This window comes from Chelonia mydas, chromosome 1 (genome assembly GCF_015237465.2).
Source record: "Chelonia mydas isolate rCheMyd1 chromosome 1, rCheMyd1.pri.v2, whole genome shotgun sequence".
Taxonomy (NCBI): Eukaryota; Metazoa; Chordata; order Testudines; family Cheloniidae; genus Chelonia; species Chelonia mydas.
In genome coordinates, this window is record NC_057849.1 from 248,880,933 (window position 1) to 248,903,744 (window position 22,812).

The window sequence follows — 22,812 nt, forward strand, 5'->3', positions numbered from 1 at the left end:
GGCCATGGAGCTATGTCAATTTCAAGAAGGCAGACTTTAGTAAACTCAGGGAGTTGATAGGTATGATCCCATGGGCAGCACGTCTAAGGGAAAAAACAGTTCAAGAGCACTGGCAGTTTGTCAAAAAGACGTTTTTAAGGGCACAAGAGCAAAACTATCTCACTGCATCGGAAACATATGAAGTATGGTAAGAGACCACCCTGGCTTAACCAAAAGATCTTTAATGATCTGAAACACAAAAAAGAGTCCTACAAAAAGTGGAAAACAGGTCAAATTATGAAGGATGAATACAAACAAACAAAACAAGCATGTAGGGACAGAGTTAGAAAGGCCAAGGCACAAAATGAGATTATCTAGCTAGAGACATAAAGGGTAGCAAGAAAACATTCTACAAATAGAAGCAAGAGGAAGACCAAAGACAGGGTAGGCCCATTAATCAATGAGGGGGGAAAAACAAAAACAGAAAATGTGGAAATGGCGGAAGTGCTAAGCAGCACCATCCCTACCCATACGCAAAGTACGCAGCTGCGTAGGGCACCAGGAAATTTGGTGCCCCAAATTTCCTGGTGCCCTGTGCAGCTGGGTGCTGCTCCAGCCCCCGCCCCAGTCCAACCCAGCCCCACCTCTTCCCATCCCTGGTCCGCCCCAGCCCCTCCCCCGCTCCACCGCTTCCCCAAAGCCCCCACCATGCTCCGCACCAGCCCCTTCCCACCCCCACTCCACCCCTTCCCCAAAGCCTCTGCCCTGCCCATTCCTGCCCCTGCTCCACCCCAGCCCTGCCCCCACTCCCCTGAGGACTGCAGCAGGGTCAGGCCTGCATTCACTGGCGGCGGGAAGTGCAGCAACCCGGCCCCAGCTGCGCCGCAGGTGAGTGCTGGGGGGTGGTTCCCCCTGCCCCACAAGCCAGCCCCACCCCACCCCCGCAGAGGGCTGAGGCCCCACACATCCCTCCCCCATGAGCTGTGTAGGGCCCCAGAATAGCTGGGGACAGCCCTGGTGCTAAGTGCCTTTTTTGTTTCAGTTTTCACCAAAAAGGTTAGTAGCGATCAGACGTCTAACACAGTGAACGCGGGGGTAGGGGTATGTATGTGGGGTAGGATCTGAGGCTAAAATAGGGAAAGAACAAGTTAAAAATTACACTGACAAATTAGATGTCTTCAAGTTGGCACGGCCTGATGAAATGGATCCTAGAATACTTAAGGAGCTGACTGAGGAGATATCTGAGCCATTAGCAATTATCTTTGAAAACTCATGGAAGACAGAAGAAATTCCAGAGGACTGGAAGAGGGCAAATACAGTGCAAATCTATAAAAAGGGAAATAAGGACAACCCAGGGGAATTACCGACCGATCAGCATAACTTCAGTACCCGGAAAGATAATGGAGCAAATAATCAAGCAATCAATTTGCAAACATCTAGAAGACAATAAGGTGATAAGTAACAGTCAACATGGATTTATCTAGAACAAATCATGTCAAATCAAGCTAATAGCTTTCTTTGACAGGGTAACAAAGAAGGGGTGGAGTGGGGGGGAAGTGGCAGATGTGGTATATATTGACTTTAATAAGGCTTTTGATATTGTCTCGCATAACATTTTCATAAACTAACTAAGGAAAGATACCTTAGATGGAGCTACTATAAGTTGAGTGCATAACTCGTTGGAAAACCGTTCCCAGAGAGTAGTTATCAGTGATTCAATCAAACTTGAAGGGCATATCGAGTGGCAACCCGCAGGGACTGGTTCTGGGTCTAGGTCTGTTCAATATCTTCATCAATGATTTAGATAATGGCATAGAGAATACACTTATAATATTTTCAGACAATACCAACTTGGGAGGGGTTGCAAGTGCTCTGGATGATAGGATTAACATTCAAAATGATCTGGACAAACTAGAGAAATGATCTAAGGTAAATAGGATGAAATTCAATACAGACAAATGCAAAGTACTCCACTTAGGAAGAATCAATTGCACACATACAAAAAAGGGAAATGACTGCCTAGGAAGGAGTACTGCAGAAAGGGATCTGGGGTTATAGTAGATCACAAGCTAAATATGACTCAACAGTGTTACACTGTTGCAAAAAAAGTGAACATCATTCTGGAATGCATCAGCAGCAGTATTGTAAGCAAGACAAGTGAAGTAATTCTTCCACTCTACTCCATACTGATAAGGCCTCAACTGGAGTATTGTGTCCAATTCTGGGCACCACATTTCAGGACAGATGTGAATAAATTGGAGAAAGTCCAGAGGCAAGCAACAAAAATTATTAAAAGTCTAGAAAACATGACCTATGAGGGAAGATTGAAAAAACTGGGCTTGTTTAGTCTGGAGAAGAGAAGACTGAGGGGAAGGGGGGACATGATAATAGTTTTCATGTATATAAAAGATTTTTACAAGGAGGAGGGAGATACATTTTTCTTCTTAACCTCTGAGGATAGGACAAGAAGCAATGGGCTTAAATTCCAGCAAGGGAGGTTTAGGTTGGACATTAGGAACTGTAAGGGTAGTTAAGCACTAGAACAAATTGCCTAGGGAAGTTGTGGAATCTCCATTATTGCAGGTTTTTAACAGCAGGTTAAACAAACACCCACCAGGAATTATCTAGTTAATATTTAGTCCTGCCTTGAATTCAGGGGATTGGACTAGATGACCGATGGTGGTCCCTTCCAGTCCTACTCATCTATGATTCTATAATTTACAACAGCTGAGAATCTAACCCCTTGTGTTCCGTTTAGGCCATCATAGAGTGATCAGAGTCATGAAGCTCATGTATATAATGGCCTAACAGAACAACGAATCTGCAAACACTTGAAATTAGGGGAAGTTCAGATTCAAATCTGATCCCAGAACCAAGATTTACAACTTGGACGCACCTCTAACAAGAGTTACAGATGGCGAGCATAACAATATATAGAATATAGATACCTATAGATAAGTTAACCTTACAACTCTCTCAATATTTTGATTTTTAGGCTGAAATTTGCTATGCTTGCTCTAAATCAGAGTCAACTTTTCCTGAAAGATTAATCAAAAATGGTAGCACCAATGCCAAATATTTGCAAGGCCGTTTTTTAGTTAAGAAATATTTCGTGACTTTTTTTGACCAGTTCAGATCAGTAGAAGCCACTTGAAATGTAAAATTTAGCAGGGTCATAGGTTTTCCTAGGTTTGGTGACAATCCAGTTTTATTTGGCCAAGTTATTTTCTTCACAAACATGAACCAGATTGTATTAAACAATTAAAAAGAATGATCTCCCAACGTTACACTGGCACTTAGCATATCTACGTATAAAAACTGAGTGAAAAGTTCCACTGAACATGCCTCGTATATTGCACACTCTTCAAATACCGCTTGGAATACAGTATTATTTATTTCTTCAGGGACTTTTTATGGCAATCATCACTATAGGATCTGAGTACTTCACAAACATTCATTAATTTATCTTCATAACACCCTTGTGAGATAGAGTGGCATTTTCATCTCCATTTTACAGATGAATTGAATCACAGAAAGATTAAGCTAAAAATAGTCAAAGATTTGTGGGTGCCCAATCTGAGATGCCTAGGGCTTAATTTTTCATACTATATATTATTTTGTAGCACATTCAGCGCATGCCTCCCACAGATTTCAGTTGCAGCTGTGAGTGCTCACAACACGTCTGCAAACCAGACCCAAAGGTCTCAAGCAGGGCACCCAAAAAATAAGGAACCCACCATTAATGACCACCTGTAAAAAGTCTGGCTTTTGTGATATGCCCTGCATCACACAGGAACTCTTTGGCGGAGGCAGGGATAGAAGCCACTTCTCCAGGGCGGCATTCAACTGCTTTAACCCTGAGACTTGTCCTGTCTCTTTGTACAATCCTCTGCCTCATTCTCCCTACTTCTGCAATAAATGGGGCTGGGGTTCTGCAGACAACAGCTTCCTTCACTTCACAGACTTCACTTATTCCCAGAACACAGTCTCCCCTAAGGACTGAATTAAGAGGGGGCCTGTGGAAAAACAGTATGTGATCATATAATTAAAGACTATAGCATAATACATGCATACGGGGGGCTGAATTAAGGTTGTACAGACAACTATTATTCTGGCATTTCCTAAATTTTAAATGCACAATTTTGTAACCTTAACATTCTTTCAATTTAGTTTTTTGTCTGTAATTACATAGATGTTGGTTTAAAAAGCAAACAAAAAAAACAGAAATTTCATTATGTGGAATCATATTGACTCCCACCTGCATTATCAACAGGGTTAGAACTGTCAGATCCATAGCATGGGCCTCTACCACTTGAGCTATCAGGGTAGGCAATAGCAGTAGTACATTGTAAGCTTCTATGTGGATCAGCCACCAGAGGGAAATGAGAAACATTTTGCCAGTGGGTTTCAAAGGTACGTGCTGACAGCACAGGAATGTTGAACCTTGGGAATCCTAGGTTCATTTCCATTTTCTTAGGGATGGGTGTTCTAGTGTTTACAAACATCTCTTCGCTTCTCTCTCTATTTAGTTCTCCAATCCCCACTAGCCTCTTCCTGTCCTAGTCTTCTTCCCTAGACAACCCTGTCCCTGTCCCAGCCTTCCTCTTTCATCTTTTGTCTCAGTCTCGCCTTGCCCCAAGCTCCTCACCCCTCTGCATTCCAGTCAGGCTACTTCCTTCTCCTCCATGCAATCTGGGCATCAGCAGTGGGGGCACTTAGCCCACAGGACACACAGTCTCCATGTTTTTAGTTTTGGTGCCTGGTGCCACGGTGGCCTTTGGCAGCCAAAAGGCACTACTGTAGGGAAAGTTTTGCTCATACCTGGAGCTCCTGGGATGGAGCATGCTAAGTCACCATGTCAGGACAGCACACGCACAATCTCATCAGCATATAGACACTGCCTAGGGATAGAGCATGCTCAGTGCAGATGGAATCTCTGGAGAATTTAGATGATGAAGTCTAACAAATCTCTACTGAATGTGTGGAAAGTATGGTTTTCATAGTTTATAATTTGTCAGAAGTTGGGCATATTTTCACGAGACTAGCAAAGGGCACTTTCTTGATACCAGGGTGGCACCCTCTGCTAAATTTCATATCCATGCTCCAAAGTAGAAACACTAGAACTTCTCAGTGCAACACCTGTATGGATTTTTAACATAGGCAAAACAGCATATTTTGTTCCCTCCTTCTGTTCTCAGAAACTGCCAGAACATATTTGCTGAAACTTTCCAAAAAATTCAGCCTGAAGCAGACACCCAGAAGGAAAATTTCAGCCTTAATCGTTAAAACTTGGCTAAGTTATAAGCAACTGAAAAGAGGGTTTTAAAATGGAAAGTGTTAGGCAACCTTAACTATAGACATAGCTACCAGCACTGTAACTGGCATAAACTGAAAATATACTGACATGTACAAACACTACATTTCTGAATAATTTTCAAATGCATTAAGGTGTGGTTAGCAATTAGATCTTGCTGTGATTGCTAGAGCTGTTTGAATATTGCAAAACTTTTGAGCTAACTTTTCCGTTGGTGTAACTCCATTGAAGACAAGCAGGAAATTCAGCTCATTGTTTGCAAAAATTCATTTGAAATATTAGTGGCTATTCACTTTGACCATGGTGATGCCCCACTTTCATTCACTATTCATATATAAGTCTGCACAAATGTTAGGAAGGACAGCCATGCTCCAGTGAATACCTGTATTCACATATGAATAAGTGCACAAGCATGAATAATGAATAGCTAAGGGTCAGAGTGAACAATTCATAGACAATACAGACTGAGGTTTGTTTGCGCAAACTATTAGAATACTTTTCAGTAATGAATAAATTCATAAAAACCACAAGTCTGTTCATGAATGACTCATAAAAAGAAATGCTAAATTCATCTGACAATTTATCTGCAATAAATCATTTAACCAGCTATAGTGATTGTGCACTTCATAAATACCTCAACAGAATTGTTTTTAAAAAATGTTTACATAAACATGGCTCTGTAAAGAGTAGGTTTTTTTGTACTGTTGCTCTATCAGGGTCCCCCCCCCGCCACCATAATGAATCAATTTCCTGTGTGACCTCACAGTCATAACTGCTACCTTATTGACCAAACAAAGTTTGCTTATTACCATTAGCATGGCGGAACCAATACAGTTGGGAGATTAAGCAGGCTTCATCCTGTTTCATGAATCAACAAAATGGCTAGCTAAATTCTAATTTCAGAATCTCTATAAAGAGGATAATCTAGCAGGCAATGAGAACACAGCTTGACTTGCAAACCTCAGTCCAAGTTAGCTCTGATGACAGTCAGAAAAATAATCTTTTAACTTACAAACGGACCACATTTTATGAGGGAGCAAGAAGAGGCAGAGAGAGAATATGCATGGATGTAACTTTTTGCAGAACTTTTTTTTTTTTTTTTTTTTTAGTGTAAGTGTTTTCTCTACAATTAGTGATAGGCAAATTGGTCTGATTAAGAAAGAGATTCCCCTAGTTCAGGCTGATTGATGTAATTGAGGTGATCATGGATATATTCACCTTAACTTGAAACAATTGAGTGGATGGCACAGATTCAAAGAGCAAAAGCCATATCTTCTTGAGCATTAAGACTCCAAGGAGCCAATACCTACTTGATCTTTGGCCTGAGGCTACAGTTCACCTTGAAAAATCTAGTAATAAAGAGAAAGAGGCCTTATGGGACAACTTATTTTTCTCCAGTCCCTATGGCTGAAGTAGATACTTTTTTGAGCCCTAGCTATTTTCTCTAATCCCTCTGTAAAAATCTATACAGTGTAACTGAGGGTTTCTAGGGAATTGCCCCCTTTCTCATCACAGTAGCGGAAAATCTCTTCCTATATCTTCTAATAGGCACTAGATATCATGCAGAGCTTTTATATGACACTTACAAATACTTCCAGGCACTAGTTCCTCTCATATACTAAGTACTGAAACTTCGCAGGAAGCATAGGATCAGAGAAAATGTTACTGGCAACATACTTTAGGAGGCTAGCAAGAGCAGGCAAGGGAGCTTAGAGAACAAACTAGATGCTACTTAATGCACTACTGGAAGGCACTCAGATACTACTGTATTAGGGAGGTATAAGAATCTATATAGAATAGAAATGTATAAGTTTCTCTTGGCTTCTCCTAGAGGCTTTGACACTTTGGAGAGATGAATAAATAAATACCATGAGTGGACATTGTCCAGAGAAGGAGCAAACAGCTATCACCAAGGCCTTCAGTTTCTAAACCCTTCTTGATATTTAGATGATCTTTTATGGCCAATTTTGTGTTAGAGGTTTCTACAAATTCAAGCCCATTAGTGGTTTAATAAAAAAAAATTCTGATTCATATAAAATCATTTAAATGTAGGCAAAAATAAATCCTTCACAAACAAATGATGAAATTTCCCTGAAAAAAAAATTTCACCTGAAGGAAAATTTGGGGATATTTATTATTTTGACCATGGAAAAATGCTACCTAGTTCACAGCTGAAATGGAAAAAATTCTAGCCTGGATCAAGATTTTGTATATACCTTGCTGTTAAGCAATTAAAAAAATTAATTGTGATTAATCACACAATTAATCGCACTGTTAAACAATAATAGAATACCATTTATTTAAATATTTTTGGATGTTTTCTACATGTTCAAATATATTGATTTCAATTATAACACAGAATACAAAGTGTACAGCGCTCCCTTTATATTTATTTTTATTACAAATATTTGCACTGTAAAAAACAAAAGAAATTGTATTTTTCAATTCACCTAAGTACTGTAGTGCAATCTCTTTATCATGAAAGTTGAACTTATAAATGTAGAATTATGTACAAAAAAACTGCATTCAAAAATACAACCATATAAAACTTTGGAGCCTCCAAGTCCACTCAGTCCTACTTCTTGTTCAGCCAATTGCTCAGACAAACAAAGTTTGTTTACATTTGCAGGAGATAATGCTGCCCGCTTCTTGTTCACAATGTCACCTGAAAGGGAGAACAGGCATTCATATAGCACTGTTGCAGCCGGCGTCGCAAGATATTTACCTGCCAGATGCGCTAAAGATTCATATGTCCCTTCATGCTTCAACCACCATTCCAGAGGACATGCATCCATGCTGATGACGGATTCTGCTTGATAACAATCCAAAGCAGTGGAGACCAAAGCATGTTCATTTTCATCATCTGAGGCAGATGCCACCAGCAGAAGGTTGATTTTCTTTTTTGGTGGTTTGGGTTCTGTAGTTTCCACATCTAAGTGTTGCTCTTTTAAGACTTCTGAAAGCATTCTCCACACCTCGTCCCTCTCAGATTTTGGAAGGCATTTCAGATTCTTAAATCTTGGGTTGAGTGCTGTAGCTATCTTTAGAAATTGCACATTGGTACCTTCTTTGCATTTTATCAAATCTGCAGCGAAAGTGTTCTTAAAATGAACCACATGTGCTGGGTCATCATCTGAGACTGCTATAACATGAAATATATGGCAGAATGCCATAAAATAAGCTGGAGACATACCATTCTCCCCCAAGGTGTTCAGTCACAAATTTAATTAATGCATTATTTTTTTAATGAGCATCATCAGAATGGAAGCATGTCTTCTGGAATGGTGGCCAAAGTATGAAGAGGCATATGAATGTTTAGCATATCCGGCACATAAATACCTTGCAATGCCAGCCACAAAAGTCCCATGTGAACACCTGTTCTCACTTTCTGATGACATTGTAAATAAGAAGTGGACAGCATTATCTCCTGCAAATGTAAACAAACTTTGTTTGTCTGAGCGATTGGCGGAACAAGAAATAGGACTGAGTGGACTTGGAGGCTCTAAAGTTTTGCATTGTTTTGTTTTTGAGTGCAGTTTTGTAACCAAAAAAAAATCTACATTTGTAAGTTGCACTTTCATGATAAAGATATTGCACTACAGTACTTGTATGAGGTGAATTGTAAAATACTGTTTCTTTTGTTTATAATTTTTACAGTGCAAATATTTGTAATAAAAATAATAATATAAAGTGAGCACTGTACACTTTGTAATTGAGATCAATATTTGAAAATGTGGAAAAACATCCAAAAATATTTAATAAATTTCAATTGGTATTCTATTGTTTAAAAGTGTGATTAAAACTGCGATTAAACACAATTAATTTTTTAATCGCGATTAATTTTTTGAGTTAATCGAGTGAGTTAACTGCGATTAATCAACAGCCCTAATATATAAATATATATTCAAGTCAGCAGGTGATTTTAAAGCACTTAGAATAACCCCCCTTGAAAGAGAAAGTGACGCTCAACCTTAACTATAGAATATCTGGTATGCTGTTATAATCTTCATGATGAAAATGAACAGTTTCACACAATTCTATTTGTACTGTTTCCCGTCAGTTGAAGATATGATAGAAGAATTATTAGCTGATTTCCCAGTCCTCTAAATGTTCTCTTTCTCTCCTGGTCATGCAATTGGCCTACATGTTTTGAATTACTGAGAGACAGAGCACTTTTCATATTCTCTTACAGGTCTCTGCATGGTCTTGTCATTAGGCATGGTCTTGTCATTATCATCAAATCCAATGGGACTTTTATTTGAGTATAAAAATATTGGGGTGTGGTCTATTATTTTGGCTATAGAGGAGCAGACAATGTACAGCTCCAAGTTTCTTTGACAAACTGACCGGACTACAAAACCTACTAGTGGTTCTTTCCAATCCAAATAACTTTATTATTAATTTGTGACCAAAACAGATGTTGCTGTCTATTCTAATTAACTAGGATGCCCAAGAGTGTGTGTCATTTCCCCTGTATACACAAGGTGCCAAAGGAAAATCAAGGATAGTTTAAATCCAGATATACAACTTAATCTGCCTATGCACCCAAGACTACACAATAGGCACGTTTTATAAATCTAACATAAGGTACTGATATGAACTTCTACGAAGAGCAAGCATCTTTATCAGAATGACTTTGACTACTGGTGTTATCTTCAGTGTGGATCACATTGTCCTTGGTTAATATTCTGAAAAGAAATAATTGAAGATAATTTTATAAATGGAAACTTACATGAAATATTGTAAAAATCTCAAATTTTGATGAAAGGTCAAGATTTTCGAGAAAAAATAATCCATTCTTCCCCCCCGCCCACACACACACACAGTCTCCTTTTTCAACTAGCTCTTGAAGTAACTGAGTCACGATGGAGCTGGAAAAACACGTGGCTGCTACTGATGCTCTTGTTCAAGCAATGGAACAACAAGTCAAGAGAGACTTAAGATAATAGAATCATAGAAACGTAAGACTGAAAGAGACCTCTGCTGGTCACCTATTCCAGCCCCATCTCCTGCCATGCTGAGACAGGTTTATGTATACCTTGACAATCCCTGACAGATTTTTGTCTAACCTGTTCTTAAATGTTCTTCAATGACAGAGATTCCCCAACTAGAAAGAGAAAGGAAAATCCTGAAGATTATATAGCCAGGGATACGTTTAGCACAAGGCCTCTAACTACTTGAACTGTGGGATCAGATGTAGATTGTAGTTAGATTATTATTTAATATTTGTATTGCTGTAGCATCTAGAGTTCACAACTGAGATCAGGGCCCCACTGTGTCAGCACTATATAAATGCATAATAAGAGAGTGTCTCTGTCCCAAAGAACTTACAAGGGTGGGAGGGGAAACAGACACACAGAGGCTTGTCAAAGACAGATGAGGAGCAGAACTGGGAAGAGAACCCAGGTTTCCTGCATCATAATCCAGCACTTAAGTCACTGGACCATGATATCATCTATGGCTATAAATATTTGCACACATAGTTACAGTGCAAATTGAGCACACAAACTAAAGATGATGGTTTTTAAAAATCAAGTCCTAAAGGTAGCAGTAGGAACTCATTATTAGGAAGTAATCTAAAAAGGCAGCTGCAAACTGGCTGCAGAATTTTAGGAGATCCCATGGAAGCCATAAGTCTTCCATATTTTAAAAGTGATGGCACTGTACTCTGGATACTGTGGTTAATAATCAGTGTTTTTTAAGTTGCTGACTAGTCCCATTTCAAAGAGGAGTAGATCAACGTGCATTAACTGTTAATATGCATCAGCAGGGTCCATATGGACAATTCGTGCATGGCAGATTTACACCCTAGCTTGGCGTGAACTAATTATGATTTTGCAAACTAATTTTTGTGATATTACAGTGTGCATTTTGATAGGCATATCTGACTCAGAAAATACATAAATGTGTTGGTGGATGTATTAAACATATTTGTTTTGTTTGGCTTTAATGTATTTTGGCATCATTAATGTAATGCAGAGGTGGCCAAACCGTAGCTTGCAAGCCGCATGCAGCTCTTTTACAGTTTAAGTGTGGCTCACGGAGCTCCCCCCATATCCCACCCCATTCTCCACCTACGAGACTGGGGTTGGGGGAGCTCAGGGCTTCTGCCCTGCAGCAGCGTGGTGAGTATAAGGGCTTCTGCCCTGCAGAGAGGGGAGTCTTGGGCCTTCAGCCCTGTGGGAGGTCTTGCTGGAACTCGGGGCTTTAGCAGGAGTGGGGCTGAAGTCCTGAGACCTGGCTGGCGCACCCCACAAGGCTGAAACCCCAAATTCTGGCTGACATGCCCTGCAGGGCTGAAGCCCAGGCTGACACACCCAGCTCTCGAACTTCTGAAGATTATCGTATGTGGCTCGGAGGGTCAGTAAGTTTGGCCACCCCAATGTAATGCATTAGAAAATTATTTTTTCTACTGTAACTTATAGAAGTGTACCAACGGCAGCATTCATATGGCGGGTTAGGGGATCCTGTCTCTCCCATAATTTTCAGCAATGATGGTCCTGCCTTTATCTGGTTTTTTCTTTTATATTCTGTGAAAACTGGAAGGTTTTGAAATGAATAGAAGGATTGAAATGAATTATTATTAATTATTATTATTATTAAAATAAAATTCTAAAATATTTTGTGAAGTGGAAGAAATCTTGAGAAATGTCTAAAATTTTCATGAAAACATAGAATTTCTCCATGTTCTCTGATTCCTAATTTCTGTCACTTACAATCACATTGTGAATTTTCAAATGTTAGGAATCATTTTAAATAAGATGTTTTCCCCCCTGAGGGTTTTGGTAGCATATCAAAAGAAAAGAAAAGAAAAGAAAAGTGCAACTAAAGTCAGAAGCAGGACTATTTTATGTACATTACCCAACAGATATGCTCCCTCTGTGTAATCCAGTCACATTTGTTTAATTACAAAAATAAGTTTTTAAGACTTCTTACTTCCATCAGCTTTACAGAGCTAATACCTGCACTGCATCTTTAAGCCGGGGTGGGGGGTGGCTGTTGTCCAGCTTGTTGAGGGAGAAGGAACAGTGTTACGGGTGAGACGGGGGAGAGGTGCTCAGAAGCTGCTGCAAAAGGGAATGGGTCAGGATGGGGATGCTGATTCATGGGACCGGAAGGGCTGAGGAGTTTAAAAGGGGCAAGCCTGGCTGGGAGAACCTCTTTTGCCCGGAGCAGGGGAAGCAGCACCCACCTTCCTGCCCCTTGATGTGGCAAAGTACCAGGTTTGGTCAGGACCTGCTGTGAGCATCACACTAGCCGCTCCTTTTCAGGGGGCTGGGAAGGAATTTTTCCCTCATCACCCGTTTGGCCTAGGTGGAGTGGGGTGGGTTTCGCCTTCCCCACAGTGGGTTCAGGAAGGGCTTTGGTATGGTGAGTAGGGAAGGGACTTAGGCTACAATGTCATAACTCATGATGTAAGTGTGGGGCGGATGTCCAGTGCAGGTACTCCATAGGGAGGATATATAGCGACCGGATAAATGGCTTCGTAAAGGACTTAAAACAGCAGAACAGGAGGGTTCAGGGCTCCTATGACTAATACGGCAGGGAGTCAACCCCATTTCTTATAGCCCACCTTAACCCTTGTTCGAAGGGGGGATGATAAGGTCCCAGCAATGTATTGGCTGGGAGACCTGGACAGAAAAAGTGGTGGCTGGCGGAACCCTCCCTCCCCTTCAGATAGATATTGAATGAACATGGAGTACCTGCACTGTACACTTTTATCTACTGGATAGTCCCAGACATCTAATAATATAGTTGCAGCCTGATTAAAACATATCAAGGGTTTCCTGTCCTTCTTTCCATATAGCTGGACAGTGCTGGCTTTTTTCTGGCTCACACATCAACAAAACAGTTAACTAAGTTCTGATTGCAGAACCTTAATTTTGGGTGGTAATGCATTAGCCAGAAAGAACACTGCTTGACTTCGAGACTGCAGGTTACATTTGGAAGGTGGCAGTTAGAAAAGATCATCCTTTTACTCATCTTGATATGGAACATTCAGAGGCAAACCTGGAATTCTAGAGTAATTTTGAAGTGTTTTTCTGTACTTTAAATTTGTGACTTTAATAACTGATTGAAAGATATGCTGTAAAGATATACCGTTAATGTGACACTCATTTTTCTTCCCAACAAAAAGGATATGATGTTCAATCTTGCACACCATGTCATATCAACTCACAGTTACTGGAAGCCATTGTTTCCTTAGGAAACCATGGCAACCAACATTTACAATATGTACCTCCTGTTGTAACAATTGCCAAAGCTCAGGGCCTAACAATGGTGCATGGATGTGCAGTGACATTTTGTAAATGTGGACTACACAAGAAAATGAACACCAACAAAAATCAGCTGAACTATAGTTCAGAATATTAGAGGCTTAAATGTATCAGTGCCAATGCCTAGAATTATACGCTGTAATACAGTTGCAGTGACTTAAATTTTATTTTGGGCCTCGTCTTGTTCCCTGCTAACACAGAAGGTAGCCTGTCTATATATCATATAATATATATTACTACTGTAGCCATAAAACATGTCAAAATGCAATCTCCATTGCCAGATAGAAACAGTCTGACTTTCTGTGAATGAATCATAGCCTAGAAGTAAGGGACTACTTACAATATGAAGTAACCTTAGTACCATACTGGACTTAGACACGCACATGTAAGTCTTTCTACTTTCCCCCAAATATCAAGATCCCAACAGATCCAAAAAAAGCAAAGTACAATGCACAGAAATCAAATACATCTCGTAAATGTTCTCCATAGCGCTAGGTTGATTTAATAGAGGCTACTGTATCCTAGAAATGGTGACATTACCTACAAATTAAACTGCTGTTTAAGGACAATCTGAGTTTGTTGCTATTACATACTACACGGCATATAATGAATTGTAGTGAGTATCCAATTAATTAGAGTTTCTTTCACCATAAATTGTCATCAGGATTTAGATTCAAGGATTTTAAGGCCGGTAAGGACCAATGCGATCATCTTTGACCGTAGTGATCATTGTTTCTCAGTGCATAAAGCAAAAGGCTTTAGACTTAATTTAATTATGAGTTACGCAACAACACACAGAGGAAACTCACTGAAATAGCATCTAATTGAATTCAATATTTCATTTTCCTTCACTTCATTCCTGCATCATTAACATTTGATCATACTGTATTTTGTGGCATTTAGCTTCATTTAAAACAGTAACCTTCAAAATGAAGATGATTATTTAAAAAAAGAAACATTTAAGTTAAAAGATGGGAGTTCTCCATGGCAAAAGAAAAAGGCTTTATATTAAAAAAAAAAAAACCCATGTAGCAAAGTGGCACGCGATACACCAGATTCCCATTGTGAAGCTCAAATTCTTCACAACACTGGGAGACATCACAGAACAAAAAAATACTATTAGAGCTGTTTCAAAAGGAACATTTTTGGCTAGGATAGAGACTTTTGACATTATTTATTAGGTTTAAAAATGCTTCACAAAAGCCTAACAATGGTCCTGTGGAAACCACTACATCTGAGGCACTTTCTGTTGTTATGTGCAGGCATTGATTTGAAGATGGCCGGCGTTCGTGGAACAATTCCCTCACAGCAGTCAATGCAAGTGAGCATTCATACACATACAAGCAAAAGCCTGTGAACAAACCATATGGAAACAGGCAAAAAAAATAAACATTTATTAACCTCTTTGTGGGGAGATCGGTGGAAGAACAGGCCAGTGGTGCAGGAGACGGTCATGCCAAATTTCTACGAAAGAAGGTGCTTGCCCTGAGCATTTTTTCACAGAATATGATGAAGCCTGGAGAATGTTTGCAGTGCCATGGTAACTGGAGCTGATCAGACTGGGGCTCAGAAAGCCACTGCAGTAACCACTTGCCACCAACAGAGAGCCTGGATGTAGAATGGGTTGGTTGGAGGTTTGGCTACTGCTACTGGCTGCTTCAAGTTCTGTGTCTGAGGAAGCCATTGCAGACATGGAAAAAGAGAAAGAGTGAATCTGAGAAAGAGGTGTGCTGGTTGCACTGGAAAGTTTTCTAGAAAAATCTGTAGAATAGATATTTTGTTAAGTACCTGTGCAAATATATACAGATATATGCAAATATATAGCAGAAACACACTGCTATTTTCTCAGTGCACATGTAGTTTGTATAACTCTCACTATATATACATAAAGTATACATAGAATAAATTGTATCAGCAAGGGGCACATCACTCATGAGTCAGGCTACGTTTTAGTCATGGGTATTTTCAGTAAAAGTCATGGACAGATCACGGGCAGTAAACAAAAATTCACTGCCCGTGACCTGTCCATGACTTGTACTATATACCCCTGACTAAATCTTGGGTGGGGGGGCAGCCCAGGGTGTGCCACGGGTGCTCATGGGGGAAGCCAGGAGCACCACAAATGCTCTGGGGGGAGCAGCCCAGAACCCCTGCTGGTGCTGAGGGGTGAGGGGTTGGCAGGGTTGGCAGGCAACTTACCCTAACCAGGCTCAGTGTGGCTTCCTGGAAGCGGTGATATGTGTCCCTCCCTCAGCTCTTGGGTGGTCTTCACGCTGCCTCCGCCCCAAGCACCAGCTCCACAGCTCCCATTGGCCGGGAACCGTGGCCAATGGGAGCTGCGGGAGCGGTGCCTGCAGGCAGAGGCAGCACGTGGCCTCCACCTAGGAACTGAGGGAAAGAAATGTCACCACTTTTTGGGAGCCCCCTGAGGTAAGCACCACAAAAGCCCTCACCCCCTCCCGCGCCTCAGCCCTGAAACCCCTCCCACACCCAAACTCCTGCTGCTGCTGGCGGGGAGGGGCAGTGGAACAAGTCTGCCCCAGCAGCAGCTGTTGTGACCGGCTGCTGCAAAAGTCCTGGAAGACCCGGAAAGTCACAGAATCCGTGACTTCTGTGACCTCCGTGACAAACTCGCAGCCTTACTCATGAGTGACAAAGAGACAAATAATCTCTGCAAGTCATCCCAAGTGAGTGCTGATAAAGTCTTTGTACCATGTGAGCCCTAAAATGGTTTATCCATCCTCAGCAAGGTTTGAAACACCATCCCCCTTACATTGCACATGTTCATCAGTGACCCAGTGGGGTTACTTTAGTGAATAAGCATTCTTCACTGGGAGTCAGGGTTGTAGAATCAAGCCCTTTATTTTTGCAGTTTGATTTCTTTTCCTTGTCATTAGCCCTAACATACAGATAACATGAGTATCCTTAAGAATTGAATTTGATTCCTTATCAGGTTTCAAAGACAGGAGCGTTTAGCACTCCAAAGTCTCTTGGCAGGGGGAGAGGGGGGAGTGGAAAATCAAAGAAGTTGAATATTGAATTATTTAATTTGCAACAGAAAATATGGTGACTCTTCAACTGGTTTTAGAAGCATGTTACACAGGATAATTGATTCAAACATTTCTTAATATATCATCTATCCACCTACAGTACTAGTCCCTATCTTGCTGAAGATTAGGCTAAAAGTAAAATGGAGTAAATGAATACCGGTAGAAAAATATGAGAGAGACAGGAATTTATATATATAGTACATACCTGACCAGTCAGTTTCTCTCTCAAAGCTGAACAGTGTCTGGTTGCTCTTTATACTTGAAGTCGGCCTACCGAAATCTGAGGGAGTGTGTTCTGTTTCAGAAAGTAATCGAGAACCACTGTCCCAAAGCTTGTCTAACTCATCTAACTCTGTATCTTTGTCCATTTCTGTGTTAGTCCATAAGAGCTCAGGTTCTTTGGGTTCTTTTTTCTTTTCTTCTGTTCCAATAGTCTGTGTTAAAGGGGTCTCCTGGTTTCTAACTGATGGAGTAGGTGGGTGGATAATTGCTTCAGCCAGATCTTCCTCACTGGAAGCCAAACTTGTTGGAGGTAATTTTGGAACTTTATATTCATGGTGAATGGGTATATTTGTTTGCACAACCTGTTTCTGTCCTCTTCTAAAACAGACTGAAATGGAGAAAAAATAAGTTAAAATACACACTTTAGTATTACATTTACCAAGCTGCAGCAGAATTAAGCCAGATGGATAATTAACTGTTTCATGAGAGTGTTGCCAGCTCTCATGCTATTTGGTGATTTTCTTAAAGACACAGCTACTGGGATCAGGCTGCTGCCCGAGGATCTCAGATTTCATTTTAAATAAAAAGTATGTTTCTAGCTCTTGCAGTTGTGGAGAAAAGCCTCAAAACATGAATCTTGAACTCTCTAACACCAGAAGGCAAATAAAAAGAACACAAAATGTATTATTTTGAAAACTTTCATTATTTTTAAGCCAAGCTCATAATTTTGGGAGGGCCTGGCCTGACTCATGATTTCTTAATTCTTGGAGTTGGCCATACTTTGGTTCTGAGGATCAAATTTTCAAAAACAGCCTCTAAATTTGTGATGCCAATTTTCAGCATGCAATCAAGTTGCATACATCAAATTCTGTGCGGTGTGCACCAAGAGCACCTGCATACATAAATCAAGCAGTTGGATTTCTAGCTGTCTTGAGTTTTTGCATGATTGCAGGTTGGTTTTTTTATTTTTCACATGAATTTGGTTGTTATTGACTTGACCCAAAGCCCAAAGAATTTAACTGGAGTCTTTCCATCAACTTTAACAGGCACTGGATCATGCCCTAAGTGAGACAGAGAATTGACAGCTCAGGAAACTGCAGTCTTTTTATCCAGAGGGTAAGTACAACCCACCCAATGGCAATGTAAGTTTTTGCACACTGCCTCAACACTGAGTTGGAGGAAGACCCCCCCGCCCGCAGTCAAAATCTTTAATAGATTAAATATACCTAGATAATTTTAATATGGCAGTATCATAATTACAATACTTAGGAGAAAACACTAAGTCATAAATATTAATGCTTATATTTAGAACTGCAAAAATTAAATATATTCTTGATGCATTCAAAAGTTATATATTTTATAACCCCGATACATCAATGTATTTACCCGTGTACTTAAGTACCTTATTGAATCAGGGCCTAAAGCATTTAAACATGCACTTAAAGTTAAACATGTGCTGAAGCATGTCCATTCCTATTCAGGACAACACTTAGACCAGGGGTGCGCAAAATACGGCCCGCAGGCTGGATACGGCCCATCTAACATTTCTGTCCGGCCCGCCATGACTCTGGTGGTGCAGCGGGGCACTCAGGCAGGCTGCATGCATGCCGTGGCCCCATGCTGCTCCCGGAAGTGGATGGCTGCTGCTGGCGTGTCTCTGCACACCCCTTGGGGTAGCGGGGCAGCAGGTCTCTGTGCGCTGCCCTCGCCCCCAACACTGTCCTCACAGCTCCCATTGGCTAGAGCTGTGGGGGTGGTACTTATGGGCGGGGACAGAAATGTGGGCGCCTAGAGGCTGAATTTGAACAGCCAGAGATCAGGGCTATTAGAGGGGCGCAGCGCGGGGCCATAAGGATCAGGGATGCCTTGAGGCAGCAATCTGAAGCTGAAAGCCACTAATATTTGTTGCTATGCTTGGGAGTCCAGTGCTTGTAATGCTAGGAGGTGATTTTGATTGGTGCAGATGATGCACTATGAAGATTTAAGAAAATTGCCTTTAGCTTTGCAGGGCTCTGTCTGCTTTCAGTTAATGGAATAAAGATTGCTTTCAAACCAACACAACACTTTTATTAAAAAACAACAACCGGAGAAGAGAGGCAAACAAAAAAACACATCAGCACTGAGGGGGATGGGGGAAGGGAGGGTCCAAGTAGGAGGTGGAGTCTCAGGACGGTTAAAAATTTGTGTATGTCCAGCTATTATATCCAACCTTCTCCTTTGGAGTAGAGTGCAGGGGGTGCTATACTTCAGCAGGGATAAACTGCAGAGGGATGGGTGTTCAGTGCAGTGGGTACTGGGAGTCCGCAGGGCTGGACTGTGATGGGGCAGAGCGGAATGCAGCGGGTACAGACTGGAGCCAGGAGATTGGTAAGACTGTGTTGGCGGTATCTTGGGGGCACATGGGAGAGTTTTGTGACAGTAGCTGTAGGGGAGGGGGGGTTCAGAGCTGCTCAGTTTGCAGTGCTAGTAGCACCTGGAACGTGTCCACTTGGCGGTCCATAACTGTTAAGAACTGCTCCATGGCTTTGTTCTGTCGCGCTGCATTCTCCTTTCAGTCCCTCTTCTCGCTGTCATGCCACTCCTTCAATTTCTGTTTTTCGGCTGCGGAGTGCATCATGACAGCACACAGAAAGTCCTCTTTAGTTCTTCATGGCCGCTTTCTAATTCTGCACAGCTGTGCAGCCAATGATAATGAAGAGGGAGGTGGGGCTCCCAAGGTCATAGCTGTGAAGCCTTATAATCATTACTGTCCCCACATTTTCCACAGGCTGTGCTCATTATGGAAGATATCTTGCTGCTGAGCATGAGCAGCGAATTAAGGGAGGGTCTTCTCCAAGACTGCAGCTTTCTCCCTGGCCCTTATGCAGCTCACCTGTGTGCAACAGTGGTCCCTGCCAAGTGATGGCAGAGTGGCATGGGAAAGTTACCCTTTATGGGGCAAGAAACAAAGCAGCTCTGCAAAAGAACCTGCAGCAGCAGATTGCCCAGTATCTCCATGAGAGTTTCGTTGAGATCTCTGAGGCAGATTCCCATGAAATGGCAGAGTCAACACCCTGTTCCGCCACTCAGACAACCAGGCATGTGGAAGTACATGCATCATACAGACAAGCCTGCTTTCTGCAACCCTCCTGCCCCCAACAACTTGCTTTAGCGAGTCCCAAAATCAAAGCCACTTACCAGGGGTCTCCTGTCCTGTTTGTGCTTCACCAAGCTCTGACAGCTGTGACTGGCTAGCCTCCTCTGGAGTAGAAAAGAGCTCCTGGCTGTGTGCATCTCTGACCTCTGAGTCATCCTCTGCCTCTGGGTCCACCTCCCGCTTCACATCCTCATCCAATATTTCCTTCTCCTGGCTCGGTCCACTCTCAGCTGGCACGTGAGCCACTGAAGTATCCACAGGGGCCTCCGCAGTGGAGGTGGGGTCGCCGCTGAGTATCACGTCCAGCTCTTTGTAGAAGCAGCAGCTCGTGGGCACAGTACCGGAGCAGTGGTTTGCTTCCCACACCTTGTGCTAGGCATTCCACAACTCATTTGCTTTGACCCTGCACTGCAGTCATGGCTCCTTTCTGTCATACATCGTGAAATCAGCCTGTAGGTATCATCATTCCTACGGCTGGAGTGCAGCTGGGACTGGACAGCCTCCTCTCCCCAAAAGCTGATGAGGTCCAGCAGCTCGGCATTGCTCTAAGTGGGGGAGCAGGCCTGGCCACCTGGAAAGATGCGCTGAGACCACTGTACGCGTCAGCAAGCAAACAGGAAGGGGGCTTTCAAAATTCCCAAGGAATTTAAGGGGTGGGGCTCATGGTTGGTCACCTGAGAGCAGGGCAGCAGAGTTCAAACTGATGACCAGAGAGGCGAGAACAGGCATTGGGGGACACCTCCTGGAGGCCAACTGCAGCACTGTAATCGCCACTGTGTCTACACTGGCATGGCGTCGTAGCCCCCAGCGCAGAAAGCCATATGCCTCGTCATGGTGGTTTTTTTACAGCACTGCAACTGTGCAGTTTCTGCGCACTAAGTGGCTTGGCAGTGTGTGCACCTTGGGAGTTACAGCACAGAAAGCTGCTTTACTGCACAGAAACTTGTCAGTGTAGACAGGACCTATGTCACTAATAGAAAAACACCTTCTAAAAGCAATAGAGATATTTGTATAATTAAGGTTTCAGAGTAACAGCCGTGTTAGTCTGTATTCGTAAAAAGAAAAGGAGTACTTGTGGCACCTTAGAGACTAACCAGTTTATTTGAGCATGAGCTTTCCGATGAAGTGAGCTGTAGCTCACGAAACCTCATGCTCAAATAAACTGGTTAGTCTCTTAGGTGCCACAAGTACTCCTTTTCTTTTTTTGTATAATTAAGTTATTAATTGCTATCAGCAGCCCAGAAGTCTTCAGCCTTTTGGCACCCTACACTTTTTTTAATTGTTAGAGCATTTGTTAAGACAATAGTTATCTGTATGTTGATGTGCCAGACTTTGGAAACTAGTGGCAACCTGGATATTAAGAGTCTAATCTTGCAAAGAACTGAATGCCCTCAACTCCCACTCAATTCAACAGGAGTTGAAGGAATGTGGGAATTCACTGGAATTTTTCAGCACTTTCCAGGATGAGGCTGTACTTATCTGACAGATTTTAGATTGAAACTGTACAGCTTGCTTGCAGCATTACTCATTAATACTAAAGCGGGTTTAAAATACTTATCTGGAGGAGCTGTCAAAAATGTTCCTTCTGCAAATTAAAAATAACAAGAACAAAGCTCTAAAAATGGTGTGTCATAGCCCAAGAGAAATATAAACATAAAAATGGAAACAAACACAAACACTTGGAAGCATATTAATTGTTAGCAATATGTCATGGATCTGTTTGTAATGTATTTTTGGAATTAGAATCACAATTGGTGTAAAATGTATGTTCAAACTAAGCTTTTGGATGCAATCACCTGTAAAGTGGTCAGCAAAATAAATGTGACAGCCCTATTCTTACACTAAAATGATTCACTGTGTATAGAGCGAACATAATCATCTACGCTTGATTAATTAGGTTTGTAAGTATTGTTCAAGAACTAAACAATATTTCTAAAGACTTCAATAGTTCAAAGATTGCCCTGTGGCCGTCTGACTAATACATCTTCCAGCACACGCAGTTTACAAGCATTTTTCTTCCCAATATGTTGTCTTTGGTTGGTGCGACATTGTTTGAGTGCAGGTCTATTTGGGTCAAAGTGGTTTTCTTCACATCACAGCAGTGGTGCTGAGTACAGCACTTTGACCATACATCTTCCATGTCATTTCAATCAAAGGCACATGATGCTTCCTGGTGACCAATCAGGAATGGTCCAGCATTCTAACAGAGGGTCATATTGGCAATCCACGCTTTCTTAATGACAGGCATTGTTCAAGACAAACAAAAGCATGGTCCTGAATATTAACATGCGGCCTTGTGTAAAGGTCAGCTGTATGTTACATTTATCATATTTCAAAAACAGGGGGGAAAGCATTTTACAAATTCTGTCAAAACCCGCTATTGTAAGAATAAATTTACAAACTGACAGCTGATGCAAACATAGCAAACTATTTTGAATGATTTGCTTTATGAAAACAACTTTGCAATCCTTTGAAGCTGCAGTAACAATTCTGAGAGTGAACTTAAGACAATGCATATGGTTCCTTGCTTCTCTCTGGTGGGGGGGTTATTTTAATTATGTTGTCCAATTAAAAAAATAATGTAATAATCTGTAATAATTAGACTGAAAATGGTTCCCTTTAACAGGAAGGACTTCCATAAAAATCCCTGTAGATTAGTATTTGCTGAATATTAACCAAGATTATGTAGTCACAATAAGTGCTCTGTTTCATGAGGAATAAATAAATATATATATGCTTCTCACTTGTAAAGCTGTTAGAAATTTTACATGACTGGAACACAGTACATCGTGGTAAAATCTTAGATGTGATCCTGGAATAGAGTCTTGTAAATGT

The 22,812-nt window shown here is 41.4% G+C and overlaps 1 protein-coding gene across 1 annotated transcript in view; it reads right to left on the reverse strand.

Moving 5' to 3' along the window:
• Positions 1–13,531: 13,531 nt before the first annotated feature.
• LOC122462241 overlaps positions 13,532–22,812 on the reverse strand; it is a 41,705-nt gene continuing 32,424 nt past the window's right edge. Inside the window, exons 2-3 of the mRNA XM_043524775.1 lie at positions 16,825–17,229; positions 13,532–15,240 (exon numbers count right to left, since the gene is read on the reverse strand). Coding sequence (XP_043380710.1) covers positions 14,966–15,240; positions 16,825–17,229 — 680 coding nt within the window. The 3' untranslated portion in view covers positions 13,532–14,965. The remainder of the gene's footprint in view (positions 15,241–16,824; positions 17,230–22,812) is intronic.